Source organism: Ranitomeya variabilis, chromosome 2 (genome assembly GCF_051348905.1).
Source record: "Ranitomeya variabilis isolate aRanVar5 chromosome 2, aRanVar5.hap1, whole genome shotgun sequence".
In the NCBI taxonomy this organism is placed as follows: Eukaryota; Metazoa; Chordata; class Amphibia; order Anura; family Dendrobatidae; genus Ranitomeya; species Ranitomeya variabilis.
Window position 1 is genome coordinate 782,810,049 of NC_135233.1, and position 20,785 is coordinate 782,830,833.

The 20,785-nt window shown below is 45.2% G+C and overlaps 1 protein-coding gene across 1 annotated transcript in view; it reads left to right on the top strand.

Moving 5' to 3' along the window:
• The first annotated feature begins 634 nt into the window (after positions 1-634).
• The window catches only part of ME1 (malic enzyme 1), a 444,597-nt gene continuing 424,446 nt past the window's right edge, over positions 635-20,785 (top strand). The window contains exon 1 of the mRNA XM_077289802.1: positions 635-1,078. Within this exon, the coding sequence (XP_077145917.1) occupies positions 962-1,078 (117 nt within the window). The 5' untranslated portion in view covers positions 635-961. The remainder of the gene's footprint in view (positions 1,079-20,785) is intronic.

The following is a 20,785-nucleotide window of genomic DNA, read 5'->3' on the forward strand; positions in this document are numbered from 1 at the left end:
TATTAAAAATATCAGTGAACTACCACATAGATAATAGATATGACTGCTATCTTTGAGAAACGTGGATAGCCTTCATACAATAAAAACTGAGGTCTGAATGAGCTCTAAAAGTCAATTTTAGTAAATCAGCCGTGGAGTATTCTAATTAGTACAGGGCTGCAGCAGGCATTGGCCGCTCCATAACCACAGTGCAACTGCTGTGTGTGAATACAGGCTCATAAGCTTGATACTAGCAAGATAATAGCAGAGAAGACCCTGGAGGACCTAGCTAGGCTTGCACAAGGGTCGATCTTCCTACAGATCGTTCATCCATAAGTCTTCATGGCTCCAGATCGGCCCAAAGGCCTCGTCATCTTACAAACCAAATCCAATTTCAATTATTGTTTGAAAAATGCTTGTCGAGCAGCAGTGAAGCATCTCACCTAACCACTGGATCTAGAAACATAAGTTGATGCTGAGCAGCTAGCAACACACTGACTTATTGGTACAATGATTTACTAGGTAAACTATGTGTTGTGCCCCTATGGAATTTGGAGCAAGGGCTGTTCTGTACTCCGAGCACAGCAAAGTGATTCATTACAGGAGAAAGAGCGGTCTATGAAGTGTGACAATTCAGTGTATTTCAGTCCAATGCAGCCAACAGCCATGATCAAGATGTGATTACATTGCGAAATATCCAGAGCACTGTGAGAAATCAGCATGAAATGAAATAAGAGCAAGAGGAGACTTGAGGCAGAGGCGAAGGCTGCTGCTATCTGTCTGCCAGTGACTCAGCACTTCTCCTATCCCCTGGTGCTCACTGGACCTGTCAGCTGATCCTCAGCTCTGCCCCACAACTGCTACTACACAATCACACCTAGCAGTACATACACACTACACAGCTACAGCAGGACCAGCTGATCTGCCACTACACCAGCACAGTCACTAGCTCGGCCTGCTGCTTACTGCACTTGCACCAGCCATGTCTTCTCAGGTGGTGAAACAAGAACAACAAGTGGAAGACCAGGATGCCAAGAAGACTTTTCAGTATACCAGGAAGAGGGGCTATGACATAACTCGTGACCCACATCTCAACAAGGTAGTAGGACCACAAAACTATATGTACAAATCTGTGATCTCTAAAAATTGCAACCCCTGCAGACTGCTGCTATTTGGCCTGTTAACCTCATTAAAATGTTGATTTAGCACTTTTCATTGCACACAGCTTAAGGGGTAACATTGTAGGTATTCTAGGTTCACTACAGAATATACAAGTTTTTGCTAGTATACTACCATGCAGAATATTGTCTAAATGTCAGAGTCATTCATCAGAATCGCTGCAGAATATACAAGTTTTTGCTAGTATAATGCCATGCAGAATATTGTCTAAATGTCAGAGTCATTTATCAGTATCACTGCGGAAAGTACAAGTTTTTGCTAGTATAATGCCATGCAGAATATTGCTTATGAGTCATTCATCATGTCTGTTCTGTACAACAGTCAGGTAGTATGAATGTTCATTGCATCTGTCTACCTGCAAAAGTGAGCCGTTCAAGATGGGTAATCACGTGCTTGTCTTGTGTGATGTGAGATGCTCCAGTTTTGTTATGCTAGGCCTCATGCACAATATAAAGCTGCAAGCTCCAGGGATGTATGGAGGATTCCATGCGGCATCGTTATCGAGAACTTTAGACACTTCATGTTTTCATGAAATCAGAGGTAATCAATATGGTATGGTCCTATAGACTTTTATAAATGGTCTATAAGTATGTTTGTGTGCATAAGTTCTTGGGCTAGAGTAAAAGGGGTTGTCCAGTCCAAACCGATAAGTCTGCAGTCACTCTGTGTGACTGCAGACTTATGAATCCCCCCAGCGCATGCATTGTGCATTGCGGAGATTTGCCAGTTTCTGACGTGGGACCAGAGGGTATGTATACGTTATACATACTCCCGGCCAGTGGGCACTGCCTCGCTCTTCATACACTTGTAGGAGGCAAGGTTGTGCCCACTTCCTAAGAGTATATATAACTCATACATACCCTCTGGCCCAGGGTCAGAAACCGGCATATAGTCGGTTATAAGTCTGCAGTCACACAACTCCTTTAAGTGACAGTTGAATCCTAAAAAGATTTCAGTAGTCTTGTATCTCCTCCTCTTTTGCTTCTAGTGATGGGTCATTCTCAACCGATTTGGCACAAAGTGCTAGCTCCCTTATGTGAATGATGGGGCCTGGCATCCTAGTGAGCGCCTGCTCACCCAAAATATAGGGTTTTCGATTGCATTGCACTGCTATGATTTTACTCCAAATATACACTCACCGGCCACTTTATTAGGTACACCATGCTAGTAACGGGTTGGACCCCCTTTTGCCTTCAGAACTGCCTCAATTCTTCGTGGCATAGATTCAACAAGGTGCTGGAAGCATTCCTCAGAGATTTTGGTCCATATTGACATGATGGCATCACACAGTTGCCGCAGATTTGTCGGCTGCACATCCCAAAGATGCTCCATACAAGGCAGGATGGATCCATGCTTTCATGTTGTTTACGCCAAATTCTGACCCTACCATCCGAATGTCGCAGCAGAAATCGAGACTCATCAGACCAAGCAACGTTTTTCCAATCTTCTACTGTCCAATTTCGATGAGCTTGTACAAATTGTAGCCTCAGTTTCCTGTTCTTAGCTGAAAGGAGTGGTACCCGGTGTGGTCTTCTGCTGCTGTAGCCCATCTGCCTCAAAGTTCGACGCACTGTGCATTCAGAGATGCTCTTAGGCCTACCTTGGTTGTAACGGGTGGCGATTTGAGTCACTGTTGCCTTTCTATCAGCTCGAACCAGTCTGCCCATTCTCCTCTGACCTCTGGCATCAACAATGCATTTCCGCCCACAGAACTGCCGCTCACTGGATTTTTTTTCTTTTTCGGACCATTCTCTGTAAACCCTAGAGATGGTTGTACGTGAAAATCCCAGTAGATCAGCAGTTTCTGAAATACTCAGACCAGCCCTTCTGGCACCAACAACCATGCCACATTCAAAGGCACTCAAATCACCTTTCTTCCCCATACTGATGCTCGGTTTGAACTGCAGGAGATTGTCTTGACCATGTCTACATGCCTAAATGCACTGAGTTGCCGCCATGTGATTGGCTGATTAGAAATTAAGTGTTAACAAGAAGTTGGACAGGTGTACCTAATAAAGTGGCCAGTGAGTGTATGTTCACCTTATTTTGAATACATACACTTAGGTCCATAAATATTTGGACAGTGACCAAATCTTTGTGATTTGGACTGTGAATGTCCCTATTTTTATTTAAAATGAAACAACTGAGGTGCAATTGAAGTTTAGACAATCTGGTTTAATTAATGGAGTTGAACAAAAATAACCTGTGAAATGTTTAGGAATTGCAGCAATTCTTCTACAAAGCCTCCTGTAGAAGACAAATTAACTTTACCATAAATAAAATATTCATTTTTAATACTTTGTAGAGAACTCTTTGAAAGTAATGACAGCTTAAAGTCTGGAAGTCATGCACGTCACCAAATGCTGGGCTTCCCCCTTTGTGATGCTTTGCCAGTCTATTACTGCAGATTACTTCAGGTGTTGCTTGTTTGTGGGACTATCTGACTTTTTGTCTTAAGCATGTGAAATGCTGCTTGATGGGGTTGAGACCTGGTGATTGATTCATCCATTGCAGAATAATCCACTTCCTTGCCTTAAACTCCTGCGCTGCTTTCACTGTATATTTTGGATCATTGTCCATCTGTACTGTGCTGTCCAATCAACCTTGCTGCATTTGGTTGAATCCAAGCAGAACATACATCCCTGTACACTTCAGAATTCTTCCAGCTGCTTCTGTCTTCAGTCACATCATCAATAAACACTAGTGATCCAGTGCCATAGGAAGCAATGAATGCCCAAGCCATCACACTGCCTTCACCATGTTTTAAAGAGGATGTAGTGTGCTTTGGATCATGAGCCGATCCAAGCCTCCCCCATACTTTGTTCTTCCCATCATTCTAATACATATTGATCTTAGTGTCATCTGTCCAAATAATGCTTTTCCAGAATTGGGTGGCTTCTTCAGATGTGTTTTTTGCAAAGTCTAATCTGGCCTTTCTATTTTTAAGGGTGATTAATGGTTTGCACCTTGCCTAACCTAGAATCAGCTACAGACCTTTTTCCTGCTTAATTAATGATGGATTAATTAATGAGGGAAATGCTCATGCAATCCACTAAAAAGCTTTAGAGATAATTGTCCAAGTATGTTTGGCCACTTGAAAAAGAGGCAGCTACATATTAAAGAGCTGTAATTCCAAAAATGTGACTCTAATTAGGATGTGAATACCTTTAAATATAAAGATGAGAGTCTGCACTTTAAGCCCATATTGATTATATACCGTATATACTCGAGTATAAGCCGAGATTTTCAGCCCAAATTTTTGGGCTGAAAGTGCCCCTCTCGGCTTATACTCGAGTCACGGTCTGTGGCAGGGTCGGCGGGTGAGGGGGAGAGGGCGCTGAGGCATACTTACCTAGTCCCGGCGATCCTGACGCTCCCCCTGCCCGTCACACTGTCTTCGGGTGCCGCAGCTCTTCCCCTGTACAGCGGTCACGTGGGACCGCTCATTAGAGAAATTAATATTCATTTCTCTAATCAGCGGTGCCGGTGACCGCTGATAGAGGAAGAGGCTGCGGCACCCGGAGACCAGCTGTCCGGGGGAAGGAGCGGGATGCCGGGAGCAGGTAAGTATCGCATATTTACCTGTCCTCGTTCCACACGCCGGGCGCCGCTCTGTCTTCCCAGCATCTCTCCGCTCTGACTGTGCAGGTCAGAGGGCGCGATGACGCATATAGTGTGCGCGGCGCCCTCTGCCTGATCAGTCAGTGCGGAGAGACGCCGGGACCGGACGCTGGGGAGCTGCAAGCAAGAGAGGTGAGTATGTGTTTTGTTTTTTTTATTGCCGCAGCAGCACCAGCGTTATATATGGCACAGATTTATGTGGAGCATCTATGGGGCCAAACTGAACGGTGCAGAGCATTCCATATGGGGCAGCTTTATAATGAGCATCTATGGGGCCAAACTGAACGCTGCAGAGCATATATGGCACAGCTTTATAATGAGCATCTATGGGGCCAAACTGAACGCTGCAGAGCATATAGGGCACAGCTTTATAATGAGCATCTATGGGGCCAAACTGGACGGTGCAGAGCATTCCATATGGGGCAGCTTTATAATGAGCATCTATGGGGCCAAACTGAACGCTGCAGAGCATATAGGGCACAGCTTTATAATGAGCATCTATGGGGCCAAACTGGACGGTGCAGAGCATTCCATATGGGGCAGCTTTATAATGAGCATCTATGGGGCCAAACTGAACGCTGCAGAGCATATATGGCACAGCTTTATAATGAGCATCTGTGGGGCCAAACTGTACGCTGCAGAGCATATAGGGCACAGCTTTATAATGAGCATCTATGGGGCCAAACTGAATGCTGCAGAGCATATATGGCACAGCTTTATAATGAGCATCTATTGGGCTAAACTGAACAGTGCAGAGCATATATGGCACAGCTTTATATGGAGCATCTATAGGGCCATAATGAACGGTGCAGAGCATATATGGCACAGCTTTATGAGGAGCATCTATTGGGCTAAACTGAACGGTGCAGAGCATATATGGCACAGCTTTATATGGAGCATCTATAGGGCCATAATGAACGGTGCAGAGCATTGTATATGGGGCACAGCTTTATATGGAGCATCTATGGGGCCAAACTGAACGCTGCAGAGCATATATGGCACAGCTTTATAATGAGCATCTATGGGGCCAAACTGAACGGTGCAGAGCATATATGGCACAGCTTTATATGGAGCATCTATAGGGCCATAATGAACGGTGCAGAGCATTGTATATGGGGCACAGCTTTATATGGAGCATCTATGGGGCCAAACTGAACGCTGCAGAGCATATATGGCACAGCTATATAATGAGCATCTATGGGGCCAAACTGAACGGTGCAGAGCATATAGGGAACAGCTATATAAGGAGCATCTATGGGGCCAAATTGAACGGTGCAGAGCATATATGGCACAGCTTTATAATGAGCATCTATGGGGCCAAACTGAACGGTGCAGAGCATATATGGCACAGCTATATAATGAGCATCTATGGGGCCAAACTGAACGGTGCAGAGCATATAGGGAACAGCTATATAAGGAGCATCTATGGGGCCAAACTGAACGGTGCAGAGCATTCCATATGGGGCAGCTTTATAATGAGCATCTATGGGGCCAAACTGAACGCTGCAGAGCATATATGGCACAGCTTTATAATGAGCATCTATGGGGCCAAACTGAATGGTGCAGAGCATATATGGCACAGATTTATAATGAGCATCTATGGGGCCAAACTGAACGCTGCAGAGCATATAGGGCACAGCTTTATAATGAGCATCTATGGGGCCAAACTGAACGCTGCAGAGCATATATGGCACAGCTTTATAATGAGCATCTATGGGGCTAAACTGAACGGTGCAGAGCATATATGGCACAGCTTTATATGGAGCATCTATAGGGCCATAATGAACGGTGCAGAGCATTGTATATGGGGCACAGCTTTATAAGGAGCATCTATGGGGCCATACTGAACGGTGCAGAGCATTATATATGGCACAGCTATATATGGAGAATCTATGGGGCCATAATGAACAGTGCAGAGCATTGTATATGGGGCACAGCTTTATAAGGAGCATCTATGGGGCCATACTGAACGGTGCAGAGCATTATATATGGCACAGCTTTATATGGAGCATCTATGGGGCCATAATGAACGGTGCAGAGCATTGTATATGGGGCACAGCTTTATATGGAGCATCTATGGGGCCATAATGAACGGTGCAGAGCATTCTATATGGCACAGCTATATATGGATAATATATGGGGCAATAATCAATGGTATGGAGCATTATATATGGAACAGCTTTATATGGAGCATCTATGGGGCAATAATGAATGGTATGGAGCATCTATTTTTATTTTTGAAATTCACCGGTAGCTGCTGCATTTTCCACCCTAGGCTTATACTCGAGTCAATAAGTTTTCCCAGTTTTTTGTGGCAAAATTAGGGGGGTCGGCTTATACTCGGGTCGGCTTATACTCGAGTATATATGGTAACTGTATCTTAAATATGTTTTTGGTAAACAGCTAAAATTCTCAAACTTGTGTCAGTGTCGAAATATTTCTGGACCCAACTGTATATAATAGGGATCCATTTGGGATGCAAAAGAGTCGGCTCTTTTTGGTGAGAGGAGCCAAATAATCCAACTCCCCCCAAAAAGCTGGACTTTACATCAGTAAATATTTCTGGATTCTCAAGTTTGGAAGTTATCCCCTATCTGTGGTCACTGGTTTCTGACCACTTGGACCCCAATGATCCTGAGGATGGGGCGGGGAGAATCATTTGAATGGAGCAGTGGTATATCATGCACCCCTTTGATTAATTCATTCTTAATGGGGCCACTGGAGATAGTCAAGAGCAGTGTTAGGCTGGTTTTCGGCACTCCCATGATATATGAATGGAGCTGCAGTGCACATAATTGGCTATCGGTCCATTCCCATGGGGACTCTTAAGCCACTGTTCTCCGGATTGGTGGGGGTTCCATAAGTTGGAACCAGAGTGATCAGGAAGTTATCCCCTATCCCTCGAAGAATATACGACTTCCAAACTTAAGATGTACATAAAGAAATCGTGATTAAATTCTAAGAAAAATACAAATAATTATGAGATGTCTCAGATGTACTCTAGGCTTTGTGCACAAGGTTCTGCTGTCATACTGGTTTTGTGAGGCTGGGTTGTAGCTAGGGTGGAGCTGGAGAATCATGTGCATGTGTGCTTGGTCCAGAGCCAACAACTCTCACTGCCAGTTTATATAGATTCGGGTATAGGGCTACAAATTTAAAACCAGGATGAAGGAAAGCATCAGCATGACTGCTGTCATGTTCTATGTGCATGTAGCCTATATACAGTACTGTGTGAAAGTTTTAGGGCGCTGTGGAATAATTTTGCAAATAAAGAATGCTTTCAAAAATAGAAGGGTCAAGTGCAAAATGAATAAACAATTGAGAAATCTAAATCATATAAATATTTGGTGTGACTTCTCTTTACCTTCAAAACATAAACAATTCTTTTAGGTAGACTTGCATAAAGTCGGGGATTTTGTAGCAGTATTGGGTAACCAAGTATACCAAACAGATGATAATGGTCACCATTTTCATATGTAGGTTGAAATACTGCCTGTAATTGAAACAGAAACAACTGTGAGGAGGCTAAAAACTGGGGGAGAAACAGCCAAGCTCTGCCACAAAAATGAGATTGTGGAGGACTGTATCATGTCACAGGTCATACACCATGGCAAGGCTGAGCAGGCGAAGATTTCAAAGCAGACTAAGGTTTTAAGTTGTGAAGTTCAAGCTCTCTTTTTTGAAGAAGTACCATGTAGATAAAAGACACATCATGCTTACTTCTCAGGTCCCCCTCCAAAGCTTTTCTAAAGGGTTCAGGTCTGAAGTTATGGCTAGGCCACTCCAGGATCTTGAAATACAGTTTCCCTGGCTGTGTGTTTCGGGTCATTGTCACACTGGAAGGCCCAATCACGAACCATCTTCAATGCTCTTGCTGAGGGAAGGAGGCTGTTGGCCAATATCTTGCGATACATGACCCCATCCATCCTCCTTTCAATATGGTACAGTCATCCTGTCCCCTTTACAGAAAATCACTTCCAAAGTATGATGTTTCCCCCACAATGCTTCACGGTTGGGACTTGGTTGTTCTTGAGGTTGTGCTATTCCTTCGTCTTCGTCCAAACATGGCAAGTGGAATTGATACCAAAAAGTTCTACTTTGGTCTCATCTGACCACATGACCTACTCCCATGCCTCTACTGGATCATCCAGAAGGTCATTGGCAAACTTCAAATTGGCTTGGACATGTACTGGCGTGAGCAGGGAGACCTTACGTGCCCTGTTGGATTTTAATCCATGATGGCCTAGTATGTTAAATACACAATACAGAAAATACACCTGTAAAATACGCATAACACACGGCCCAATGATTCCCTATGTCCCAGCTCCTGTCTGCCGTATTTTACTGATCCGTCTTGTACGGCCGTACAAAATCGCAGCATGCTGCGTTTGTCACCGTATTGCGCAAAAAAATCGCCAATGAAAGTCTATGGGGGCGAGAAAAATACGGATTACACACGGACCAGCAGTGTGACTTGCGAGAAATACGCAGCAGTGTTCTATAGAAAAGCCGGTAATTCAATTGCCGACTTTTCATTTCTCCTTCCCAAACCCGACATGATATGAGACATGGTTTACATACAGTAAACCATCTCATATTCCTTTTTTTTGCATATTCCACACTACTAATGTTAGTAGTGTGTATGTGCAAAATGTGGGCACTCTAGTTTGGAAAATAAGGGGTTAAATGGCAGAAAAAATTGGCGTGGGCTCCCGCGCAATTTTCTCCGCCAGAGTGGTAAAGCCAGTGACTGAGGGCAGATATTAATAGCCTAGAGAGGGTCCATGGTTATTGCCCCCCCTGGCTAAAAATATCTGCCCCCAGCCACCCCAGAAAAGGCACATCTGGAAGATGCGCCTATTCTGGCACTTGGCCTCTCTCTTCCCATTCCCGTGTAGCGGTGGGATATGGGGTAATGAAGGGTTAATGTCACCTTGCTATTGTAAGGTGACATTAAGCCAGATTAATAATGGAGAGGCGTCAATTATGACACCTATCCATTATTAATCCAATAGTACGAAATGGTTAATAAAACACACACACATTATTTACAAGTATTTTAATGAAATAAAGACACAGGTTGTTGTAATATTTTATTATACTGGTAATCCACCTGAAGACCCTCGTTCTGTAACAAAGGAATAATAAAAACTCAACAATATCTCATACCTTCCGACGCTCAGGTCAAGTCCCATGAAGTAAATCCATCTGAAGGGGTTAAATCATTTTACAGCCAGGAGCTGTGCTAAAGCACTGCTGGATGTCCTCATATGAACTCGAGCGTGGGAACTTTTACCAGGCTCCTGTGTCTTTATTTCATTTTATATCTGCCCTCAGTCACTGGCTTTACCACTCTAGCGGAGAAAATTGCGCGGGAGCCCACGCCAATTTTTTGAGATGGTTTACTGTATGTAAACCATGTCTCATATCCTGTCGGGTTTGGGAAAGAGAAATGAAAAGCCGGCAATTGAATTACCGGCTTTTCACATATCTCGCGCTGAATTAAATATAAATACAAAATATATATATATATATGTGTCTCAATGACATATATATATATATATATATACAGTGCCTAAAAGTAGTATTCAACCCCCTGCAGATTTAGCAGGTTTAATAAGATGCAAATAAGTTAGAGCCTTCAAACTTCAAACAAGAGCAGGATTTATTAACAGATGCATAAATCTTACAAACCAAAAAGTTTTGTTGCTCAGTTAAATTTTTATAAATTTTAAACATAAAAGTGTGGGTCAATTATTATTCAACCCCTAGGTTTAATATTTTGTGGAATAACCTTTGTTTGCAATTACAGCTAATAATCGTCTTTTATAAGACCTGATCTGGCCGGCACAGGTCTCTGGAGTTACCTTGGCCCACTCCTCCATGCAGATCTTCTCCAAGTTATCTAGGTTCTTTGGGGGTCTCATGTGGACTTTAATCTTGAGCTCCTTCCACAAGTTTTCAATTGGGTTAAGGTCAGGAGACAGACTAGGCCACTGCAACACCTTGATTTTTTGCCTCAAGAACCAGGCCTTGGTTTTCTTGGCTGTGTGCTTTGGGTTGTTGTCTTGTTGGAAGATGAAATGACGACCCATCTTAAGATCCTTGATGGAGGAGCGGAGGTTCTTGGCCAAAATCTCCAGGTAGGCCGTGCTATCCATCTTCCCATGGATGCGGACCAGATGGCCAGGCCCCTTGGCTGAGAAACAGCCCCACAGCATGATGCTGCCACCACCATGCTTGACTGTAGGGATGGTATTCTTGGGGTCGTATGCAGTGCCATCCAGTCTCCAAACGTCACGTGTGTGGTTGGCACCAAAGATCTCGATCTTGGTCTCATCAGACCAGAGAACCTTGAACCAGTCAGTCTCAGAGTCCTCCAAGTGATCATGAGCAAACTGTAGACGAGCCTTGACATGACGCTTTGAAAGTAAAGGTACCTTACGGGCTCGTCTGGAACGGAGACCATTGCGGTGGAGTACGTTACTTATGGTATTGACTGAAACCAATGTCCCCACTGCCATGAGATCTTCCCGGAGCTCCTTCCTTGTTGTCCTTGGGTTAGCCTTGACTCTTCGGACAAGCCTGGCCTTGGCACGGGAGGAAACTTTCAAAGGCTGTCCAGGCCATGGAAGGCTAACAGTAGTTCCATAAGCCTTCCACTTCCGGATGATGCTCCCAACAGTGGAGACAGGTATGCCCAACTCCTTAGAAAGGGTTTTGGACCCCTTGCCAGCCTTATGACCCTCCACGATCTTGTCTCTGATGGCCTTGGAATGCTCCTTTGTCTTTCCCATGTTGACCATGTATGAGTGCTGTTCACAAGTTTGGGGAGGGTGTTAAATAGTCAGAAAAGGCTGGAAAAAGATAATTAATCCAAACATGTGAAGCTCATTGTTCTTTGTGCCTTAACTACTTCTTAATACTTTAGGGGAACCAAACAGAATTCTGGGGGGTTGAGGGGTTGAATAATAAATGACCCTCTGAAAAAACTTTTCACAATTTAAAAAAAAAAATAAACAAAGAAATAACATTCTTTTTTGCTGCAGTGCATTTCACACTTCCAGGCTGATCTACAGTCCAAATGTCACAATGCCAAGTTAATTCCAAATGTGTAAACCTGCTAAATCTGCAGGGGGTTGAATACTACTTGTAGACACTGTATATATATGCAGCGCCCCAGAGTTCTGGTCGTTGCAGTACTGTGGCTCCGCCGCTAAGGGGGGCTATGGTACGTCTGATGGCACTGAAGGAGTTCACCTGACCAGGTATCACAGACACCAATACATTTCACAGTCTGGCCTCCAGGGGGAGCTAAGGGTGCTATTCATTAGGCCACTCCTCACAGTCTGGTAAAACTGGGGGTTAGGCAGGAAGTTAGAAAGAACGCTGACTGGGTTGGAACCAGGCAACACCTTGTGGCAGAGGGTGTTGCAGGGGAAGATTCGGTAGGGTCCCTGTCAGGGGTGGGATCCTGACAGAGGCCTGGCAATCAGAGAGAAAGCTACGGGACCGCGCCTGCACTTCATAGCGGCGGTGCCCTAAGAAAGGACAAGAAGCGAGATTTATTGTGCTGAGTGAGAAACGAGATCAACGCAACAGGGAGAATACCAGTAGGAGTCGTGCTGTAAGACCGAGGCAACATCCTACTGAGGCGTAACTAACCGGTGGCCGGAATGCCGAGGAAGTACAGAGTTCTAAGCATTACTTCAAACCAACGGCAGGACAGAGAGCTATAGGCTGGCTGTCTATCCTACATCACCTACGCAGACATAGGGGGCAACTTGTGGAGAGGGGCAACTCTAGGGTCCCGGAAGAGCTCCGAGCCTTCCCGTCATACGGGTGCGTCCTACCATAAGATCTGGGGGATGAGATTCAGGAGAACATCAGAATCGAGTTGTTGTGAGGGAACACGAGAAACAGACACAACAGTTGTGGGGTACTATCCCGTAAGCACAGCAGGGGAGGACCACAACACACAAGCGCTAGAAGGAAGGCACAGATTTCCACCTGCAAAGGGAACTCTGGAGGTGCCATCGGACCGGCCGGACTTGCGCAGCCCGGTTAACCGTATTCCGGACTGAGGACCCAGAAGCCTTCAGTAAAGAGGTAAAGAGACTGCAACCTGGTGTCCTCGTTATTTACTGCACCGCACCATTACCACCATCCACATCTATTACTGTACGCCCCCCTCCCAGCAGGGTCACGGACCGGGTCTAGCCACCGTGACATCCCCAGAGCAGAGACTCAGAGGCCCGGTACCGGGTACCCCTCGGCCCTGCGGCAGTGGGGGCGCTGCAGAAACTTGGCGTCACGAACAGGATCTACTTAAGCCTGAAGAATCAGGTCATGTGTGCCTTGGAACTGTGATTTATTGTGCTTGGACTGTGACTTATTGCAAAGACTGTGGATTGCCACTTGCCGCCAAAAGTTCCCGCCAAAACCGCCGCCATTACAGCGCTAAGGAGAGCGCAGGAGAAGAAGGGCGTGGAAGTGGGTGTAAACAAGCTGAAGAGCGCGAAAGACAATGGCCGCCCAGTCTAAGTATTTCTGCACCGTGAGGACGTGTCCGTCAGCAGCCGAGATCCGCCTCCTAATCCTCAATGGTGGGCGGAGACAAAGAAAAAGAAACCGCCCACGAAGGAGAGAGCGGGAAAAGGATGAGGAAGAAGAAGTTAGTGACATGGAGGACGCCATGGCCAGCCGCCCGGAGCCGGAGCGTGGGGTCAGAGCCGAGGACTCCCCCAGCTACCTGGAGAGGCACCGCAGCCAGACCTCCACAGTTGACGCTGACCTCCTGCAGACCGGAGCGGATGAGCTGATCCACCAACTCCTGCAGACGCAGCTGAGCACTGAGGCCGGGTGGAAGGAGACCATCATCGGGAGCCTCGCCAGACGTCTGTCGGCAGCCTCGTCTGGTCCGGAGCAAGAAGGAAGTTACAGCGCTCCAAAGCCAGAAAGCCAGGCCCTGCCGGAAAGCGAGATGCTGCGAGCAGAGATGACAACGTCGCAGCACAAGGCCCCGCAACCAACGTTCCAGACCCCAGCGGAGGCAGAGCAGACCGACACCGGAGGGACTGCATCTGAAGCAGTTATGAAGAACGACCCTGCCCCGCCAGCAGAGGACCTGCTGATAGGCCCCGTCGCGGCACCCCCTCTCCCTGGGACCTATAGACTCCGGCGCATTACACCCTGGGATCGGGCCACGGGTATGGAGCACTTCTTAAAGGCCCCGATCTCGCCGATCACCTTGCCGAGCGAGGTCTATGCAGAGCTACGGCCGCCAGAGCGAGAGTAAACCTCGATGCCATGGATATGTAAATAGTTAACTGTTTGTCTTCTTGCTGCTACAACCCGATCAGGGTAACTCTTAAAGGGATCCCTTTGTTGACCCGGGATCCCTATTGTTTTTGTTTGTTTTCTACATTTTGCACAAGTTATCAAGAACTGCTGAATCATGAACAATGCATGATACAAACTCCTTGTATATAGTTTGCACCTTCTTAAAGGTGCTCTCTACTGGTTTTATATAAAAGACGGACTCTTTGCGAAGATACGGTTCTTGGAACCTGCACTGGAGTCCTTGCTGCATACGGACTTGCAGCTTGAGAAGTTGCATTACCTCATAGAGACTTGGTCCCCTCTTAAAGGGGATGCTCACATCCTTCACTTATGAACAGTGTTGCCTTAAGATGGTTGAATGGCAATAATGTCTTGAAAAGAAAGTATTGATGATGTTGATATGTGAAAGTTAAATGTAACCAACCAGTTGATTGTAAGAAATGTTCAATAATGTTAATAGAAGAGTGAGGACAGGAAGTGAACCCGTAGGGGTTAGTAGTGAGTCCTCCTAGGAGCCATATAGAGATGGCTCAGTGATTTTGAACTGAAAGAAAAATGATATGTTCTATACTGTGTATAGTAGTGGAAGGACAGTAGGCTCGGGCGGAAAGGAGCGGTCCTGTAACAGAAAGGAGAGGCAGTAGGTCTGGAGCAGTTAGGACAGGCGGTCCTGCAGATTTAAAGAAGGAGAATGCATAAAAGTTAATTAGCCTTATATGTGATATAAGAAGGTCTTTAGTGGATTTAGCGAGTACGTCCTTAAAGGCAAAGTTGGATTATTGTTCAAAAATGTTGCACTTAGTAGAATACCCGGTTGGGTAAGAAAAGTTATTTATAGTAAAGTTATTTAAAAGTATTTAACCATGTTTGTAACGTTCAAGTGTCCTCACCTCCCATAAAGGGAAGCTCTGTTAAAAAGTTTACTTGTACTTGCATTTTCAAAAATTGTATGTCTTTTTGCTGACATGTATTGTTGTTTTCTTCCCAGTCCAGGAGTACTGGATTAAACCGGGGGGGAGTGCAGTGCCCCAGAGTCCTGGTCATTGCAGTACTGTGGCTCCGCCGCTAAGGGGGGCTATGGTACGTCTGATGGCACTGAAGGAGTTCATCTGACCAGGTATCACAGACACCAATACATTTCACAGTCTGGCCTCCAGGGGGAGCTAAGGGTGCTATTCATTAGGCCACTCCTCACAGTCTGGTAAAACTGGGGGTTAGGCAGGAAGTTAGAAAGAACGCTGACTGGGTTGGAACCAGGCAACACCTTGTGGCAGAGGGTGTTGCAGGGGAAGATTCGGTAGGGTCCCTGTCAGGGGTGGGATCCTGACAGAGGCCTGGCAATCAGAGAGAAAGCTACGGGACCACGCCTGCACTTCATAGTGGCGGTGCCCTAAGAAAGGACAAGAAGCGAGATTTATTGTGCTGAGTGAGAAACGAGATCAACGCAACAGGGAGAATACCAGTAGGAGTCGTGCTGTCAGACCGAGGCAACATCTGTCATGATCTCCATGGCCAGAGAACTAGCATAAGCCTCAATAGGAACAAGCTCTTGGAAGATGTAACTGTACTGACCATGAACTAAACCTACCGCATCATCTAGAAGTAGCCAGGTAGCATGTCCTACTTTTTATCCCTATATGCCCAGCGCCGGCCGGAGAACTAAATAATGCTAGCAGAGGGAAATATAAGACCTGACTCACCTCTAGAGAAATGCCCAAAAAGGAGACAGAAGCCCCCCACATATATTGGCGGTGATATGAGATGAAACAACAAACGCAGCAGGAAAATAGTTTTAGCAAATTTGAGGTCCGCTTTCTAGATAGCAGAAGACAGAAAGCATACTTTCATGGTCAGTAGAAAACCCTAACAAAACACATCCAGAAATTACTTTAGGACTCTGGCATTAACTCATAATACCAGAGTGGCAATTCCTGATCAACAAGAGCTTTCCAGACACAGTAACGAAACTGCAGCTGTGAACTGGAACCAAAATACAAAAACAAAACATGGACGAATGTCCAACTTATCTAGTAGATGTCTGGGAGCAGGAACAAGCACAGAGAGGCTTCTGATAACATTGTTGACCGGCAAGCATCTAACAGAGAAGCCAGGTTATATAGCGACACCCAGATCTAATCAGAACAGGTGAACAGGGAAGATGATGTCACAAGTTCAATTCCACCAGTAGCCACCGGGGGAGCCCAGAATCCAAATTCACAACAAACATCCTACTGAGGCGTAACTAACTGGTGGCCGGAACGCCGAGGAAGTACAGAGTTCTAAGCATTACTTCAAACCAACGGCAGGACAGACAGCTATAGGCTGGCTGTCTCACCTACATCACCTACGCAGACCTAGGGGGCAACTTGTGGAGAGGGGCGACTCTAGGGTCCCGGAAGAGCTCCGAGCCTTCCCGTCATACGGGTGCGTCCTACCATAAGATCTGGGGGACGAGATTCAGGAGAACATCAGAATCGAGTTGTTGTGAGGGAACACGAGAAACAGACACAACAGTTGTGGGGTACTATCCCGTAAGCACAGCAGGGGAGGACCACAACACACAAGCGCTAGAAGGAAGGCACAGATTTCCACCTGCAAAGGGAACTCTGGAGGTGCCATCGGACCGGCCGGACGTGCGCAGCCCAGTTAACCGTATTCCGGACTGAGGACCCAGAAGCCTTCAGTAAAGAGGTAAAGAGACTGCAACCTGGTGTCCTCGTTATTTACTGCACCGCACCATTACCACCATCCACATCTATTACTGTACGCCCCCCTCCCAGCAGGGTCACGGACCGGGTCTAGCCACCGTGACATCCCCAGAGCAGAGACTCAGAGGCCCGGTACCGGGTACCCCTCGGCCCTGCGGCAGTGGGGGCGCTGCATATACATACTGTATATATGTTTTAACGAACATTTGAGCACATAAATCCATTAGATGTCGGTTTTGCAAGCCTGCGAGAAAATATCGCAGTACGGATGCCATACGGATTACATACGGAGGATGCCATGCGCAAAATACGCTGCCACACCCTGCCTACGGAGGACATACGGATCACTATTTTGGGAACATTTCTGCGTATTATGGCCGTAAAATACAGACCGTATTTTCATACGCTGAGTGTGACGCCGGCCTTTGGCTTACAAATACTGATGTAAAATACTGACCAAATACTACTAGTGTGACGGCAGCCTTATACAGATAACAAGTTCAAACAGGTGCAATTAATACAGGTAATGAGTGCAGAGTAGGAGGGCTTCTTAAAGAAATACAATAGGTCGGTGAGAGACAGAATTCTTGCTGTTTGGTAGGTGATCAAATACTCATTTCATGCAATTTAATTATTTAAAAATTATACAAGGTGAATTTCTGGTTTCTATTTTTAGATTCTGTCTTTCACAGTTGAAGTGTGCGTACGATAAAAATTACAGACCTTTCCATTCTTTGTAGGTGGGAAAAATTGCTAAATCGGCAAACACCTATTTTTCCCTACTCTAAATAAATAGCAACTGTGCATGAAAATATAGGGTACTTAATTAACATTGTTTTGATCAAAAAAGTGAAAGCCATCTCACCAGATCAAGGGGACCCTGCTTGTGAATGTAAATTATATAAAAGTAAAAAAAATAAAATAACCCAAAAATGTAATAAAAAGAAATCAAAGCATTATATGTAGTGATGAGCGAATATACTCGTTACTCGAGATTTCTCGAGCAAGCTTGTGTGACCGAGTATTTTTTAGTGCTCGGAGATTTCGTTTTTCTTGCCGCAGCTGAATGATTTACATCTGTTAGCCAGCATAAGTACACGTGGGGGTTCCCTATCAACCAGGCAACCCCCACATGTACTTATGCTGGATATCAGATGTAAATCATTCAGCTGCGGCAAGAAAAACGAAATCTCCGAGCACTAAAAAATACTCGGTCACACAAGCTTGCTCGAGAAATCTCGAGTAACGAGTATATTTGCTCATCAATAATTATATGTGCTCCATAATGGAAACACTAAAAATAAGCCCTCAAACTGGTTCATCAAACCGAAAATTACAAAGTTACAGATCTCAGAACACAAATCACATACTGACCAGAAAAAAATGCAGCATGAGGTGCAGTACCTCAGGGCTTTATTATCTTACACATTGGTCCAACTCCTCTAGGTTGTTGTATTTTTTGTTCTCTAATATAACCTCACTTGTAGGAGTCTTTGCAATGTACAAGCTTATTGGGCAAGACTGAAAAAACATTGAACTTCCAGAATCTACAGCAGTGAGCACGCTGCACGCCCTCCCGCTATTACAGCTGACAGGAAAGGTTATGTATTGGAGAGCGTGTGCATGTGAGGAAGATGTTGGATCATCACCATTTCTGATTACTCAGCACAATCTATAGGGTGCGTGCATTCATGCCAGATGCTCTTTGTCACCGTTGTGCTGTAACATAAATGCAGGCAGGAAGAAGCAAATAGGAATTGTTTTATGTGTGAGATCTAGCACAACATCCCTATGTCACAGTGAAGCTGGTACTGACTGTCCTGAAGGAGCTTAACTACGACCATGAGGAAAATATGGCGCTGCTGAGGGCCGAGCACTGCTGTCCTTGTTCTGTATCAGTGCATGTTTCTGACGTTACAAGGCAAGGTTATATTGGGCTTCGTTTATCCAAGCTATCAAAAAGACAAAATGTCTGTGTTTTCCATACCAACTAATCACATCAACACAGCTTTCACTTTACTAGACCAGTTTAAAGCGAATAACGCTGTTATCCTAAAGATATGGGGTTAATCTGCAGGCTAACAGCGTTATGATGCATGCATCCGAATCCAGCGGGGAAAAAATTATATTGATTCTCCCCGCCAGCATTCGGTATTCAGTTATAGCACCAGGGCGGCGCTGGATCAGTCACCGCTCAGAGTATACCAAGCGGCCGCTATAACCACACACCCGGCCCTGACTGACACTAGCTCTACATTGCGGCTGGCTGGCAGTCAGGGCCGGGGGAGCGGTTACAGCGGCCGCTCCGTATACTGTGGTGACTGAACCAGCACCGCCCTGATGATGTAACTGAATACCGAATGCTGGCGGAATAAAGATCGTTTTTTCCTGCCTGCATTCAGCATCATAACGCTGTTAACCTATAGATTAACTGCATATCTGCAGTTTAACAACGCCATTTCTGGTGACAGGTTCACTTTAAGAAATGGATCGACAACGCTAATGTGCTGACGTTTCCGCTCAGTTTTTGAAAAATCCACAGGTAAACCGCACTGCATTTTACCTGCGGATTTACCACGGATTTGCTGCATTTTTGTGCGGATTCCACCTGCGGTTTTACATCTGCAGATTCCTATTGAGGAGCAGGTGTAAAACGCTGCGGAATCTGCACAAAGAATTGACAAGCTGCAGAAAATACAATGCAGCGTTTCTGCGAGGTTATTTCCGAAGCATGTGCACTGCGGATTTCGTTTTCCATACGTTTACATGGTACTTTAAATGCATGGAAAACTGCTGAGGATCCGCAGCAGAATCTGCAACGTGTGCCCTTAGCCTTAGGCTACTTTCACACTAGCGTCGGGAACAACCCGTCGCTGCGCGTCGGGCCGACGTTCCCGACGCTAGTGTGGTCTCCGCCGCACAACGGGGGCAGCGGATGCATATTTCCCACGCATCCGCTGCCCCATTGTGATGTGCGGGGAAGTGCGGGGAGGTGGGGGCGGAGTTCCGACTGCGCATGCGCGGTCGGAAAAAGCGGACCGTCGGGAGCAAAAAACGTTACATGTAACGTTTTTTTCTCCCGACGGACCGCTACCATACGCCCAAACGCCGCCAAACGCATTCACCGTTTGGAAATGCGTCGCAAATGCGTCGCAAATGTGTCGCTAATGTTACTCTATGACGAAACAACGTATCCAGCAAAAACTTTTGCTGGATGCGGCGTTTCGCAAAAACGACGCATTTGCGACGTATTGCAGTTAACGCTAGTGTGAAACTAGCCTTACACATAAAATGTACATGCTGCAAAGGAAAATCGGTGCCGTAAATGCACAATGTGTGCATTCTTGTGTCATAACAGATCTTCACCAAGTTTTGATATTGAAATACTTTGGTTAAAAAATAGACCTTTGTATTCTTATTGAAAGTGCAATTTTAATCACTGAGAAACTTGGCTTTTACTTAATCCTTCCTGGGCAGCAATGTACAATGTACATAAGATAACAGGTCTTATCTGCTAGTATTGGTCTTATTAATGCTGACTCCAGCTCCTTTCTATCTTCATCTAAAGTACATTGGACCAACATTTTAGCACATGTTTCTTTTCAATATCATGCTGGCTTATAAGAGATTAACTAGTTCAGAACCAAGCTATTTTCCCCTTCCTCACAAGAAACATTTAATTATTTTTTCCCGTACATAACTTTTAACAGTTCGAAAAAAATTATCGTTCAAATAATTTTTGCCTCTTGTTTTCTCAAAACCTAGGTCTTAATTTTTATGTCATTTTTATATTTATTTTTATTTGCTGATATCAGGGAAAATATACAAAAAAGGAAATACGTGTCTACTTTTCACATTTTTTTTAATCTTATTTCTTTTATAACCACAAAGGACTGCTAAAAAAAATTCTTAAATTATATTCTTTTGATAGAAATTACTTTTATATATATTGGACA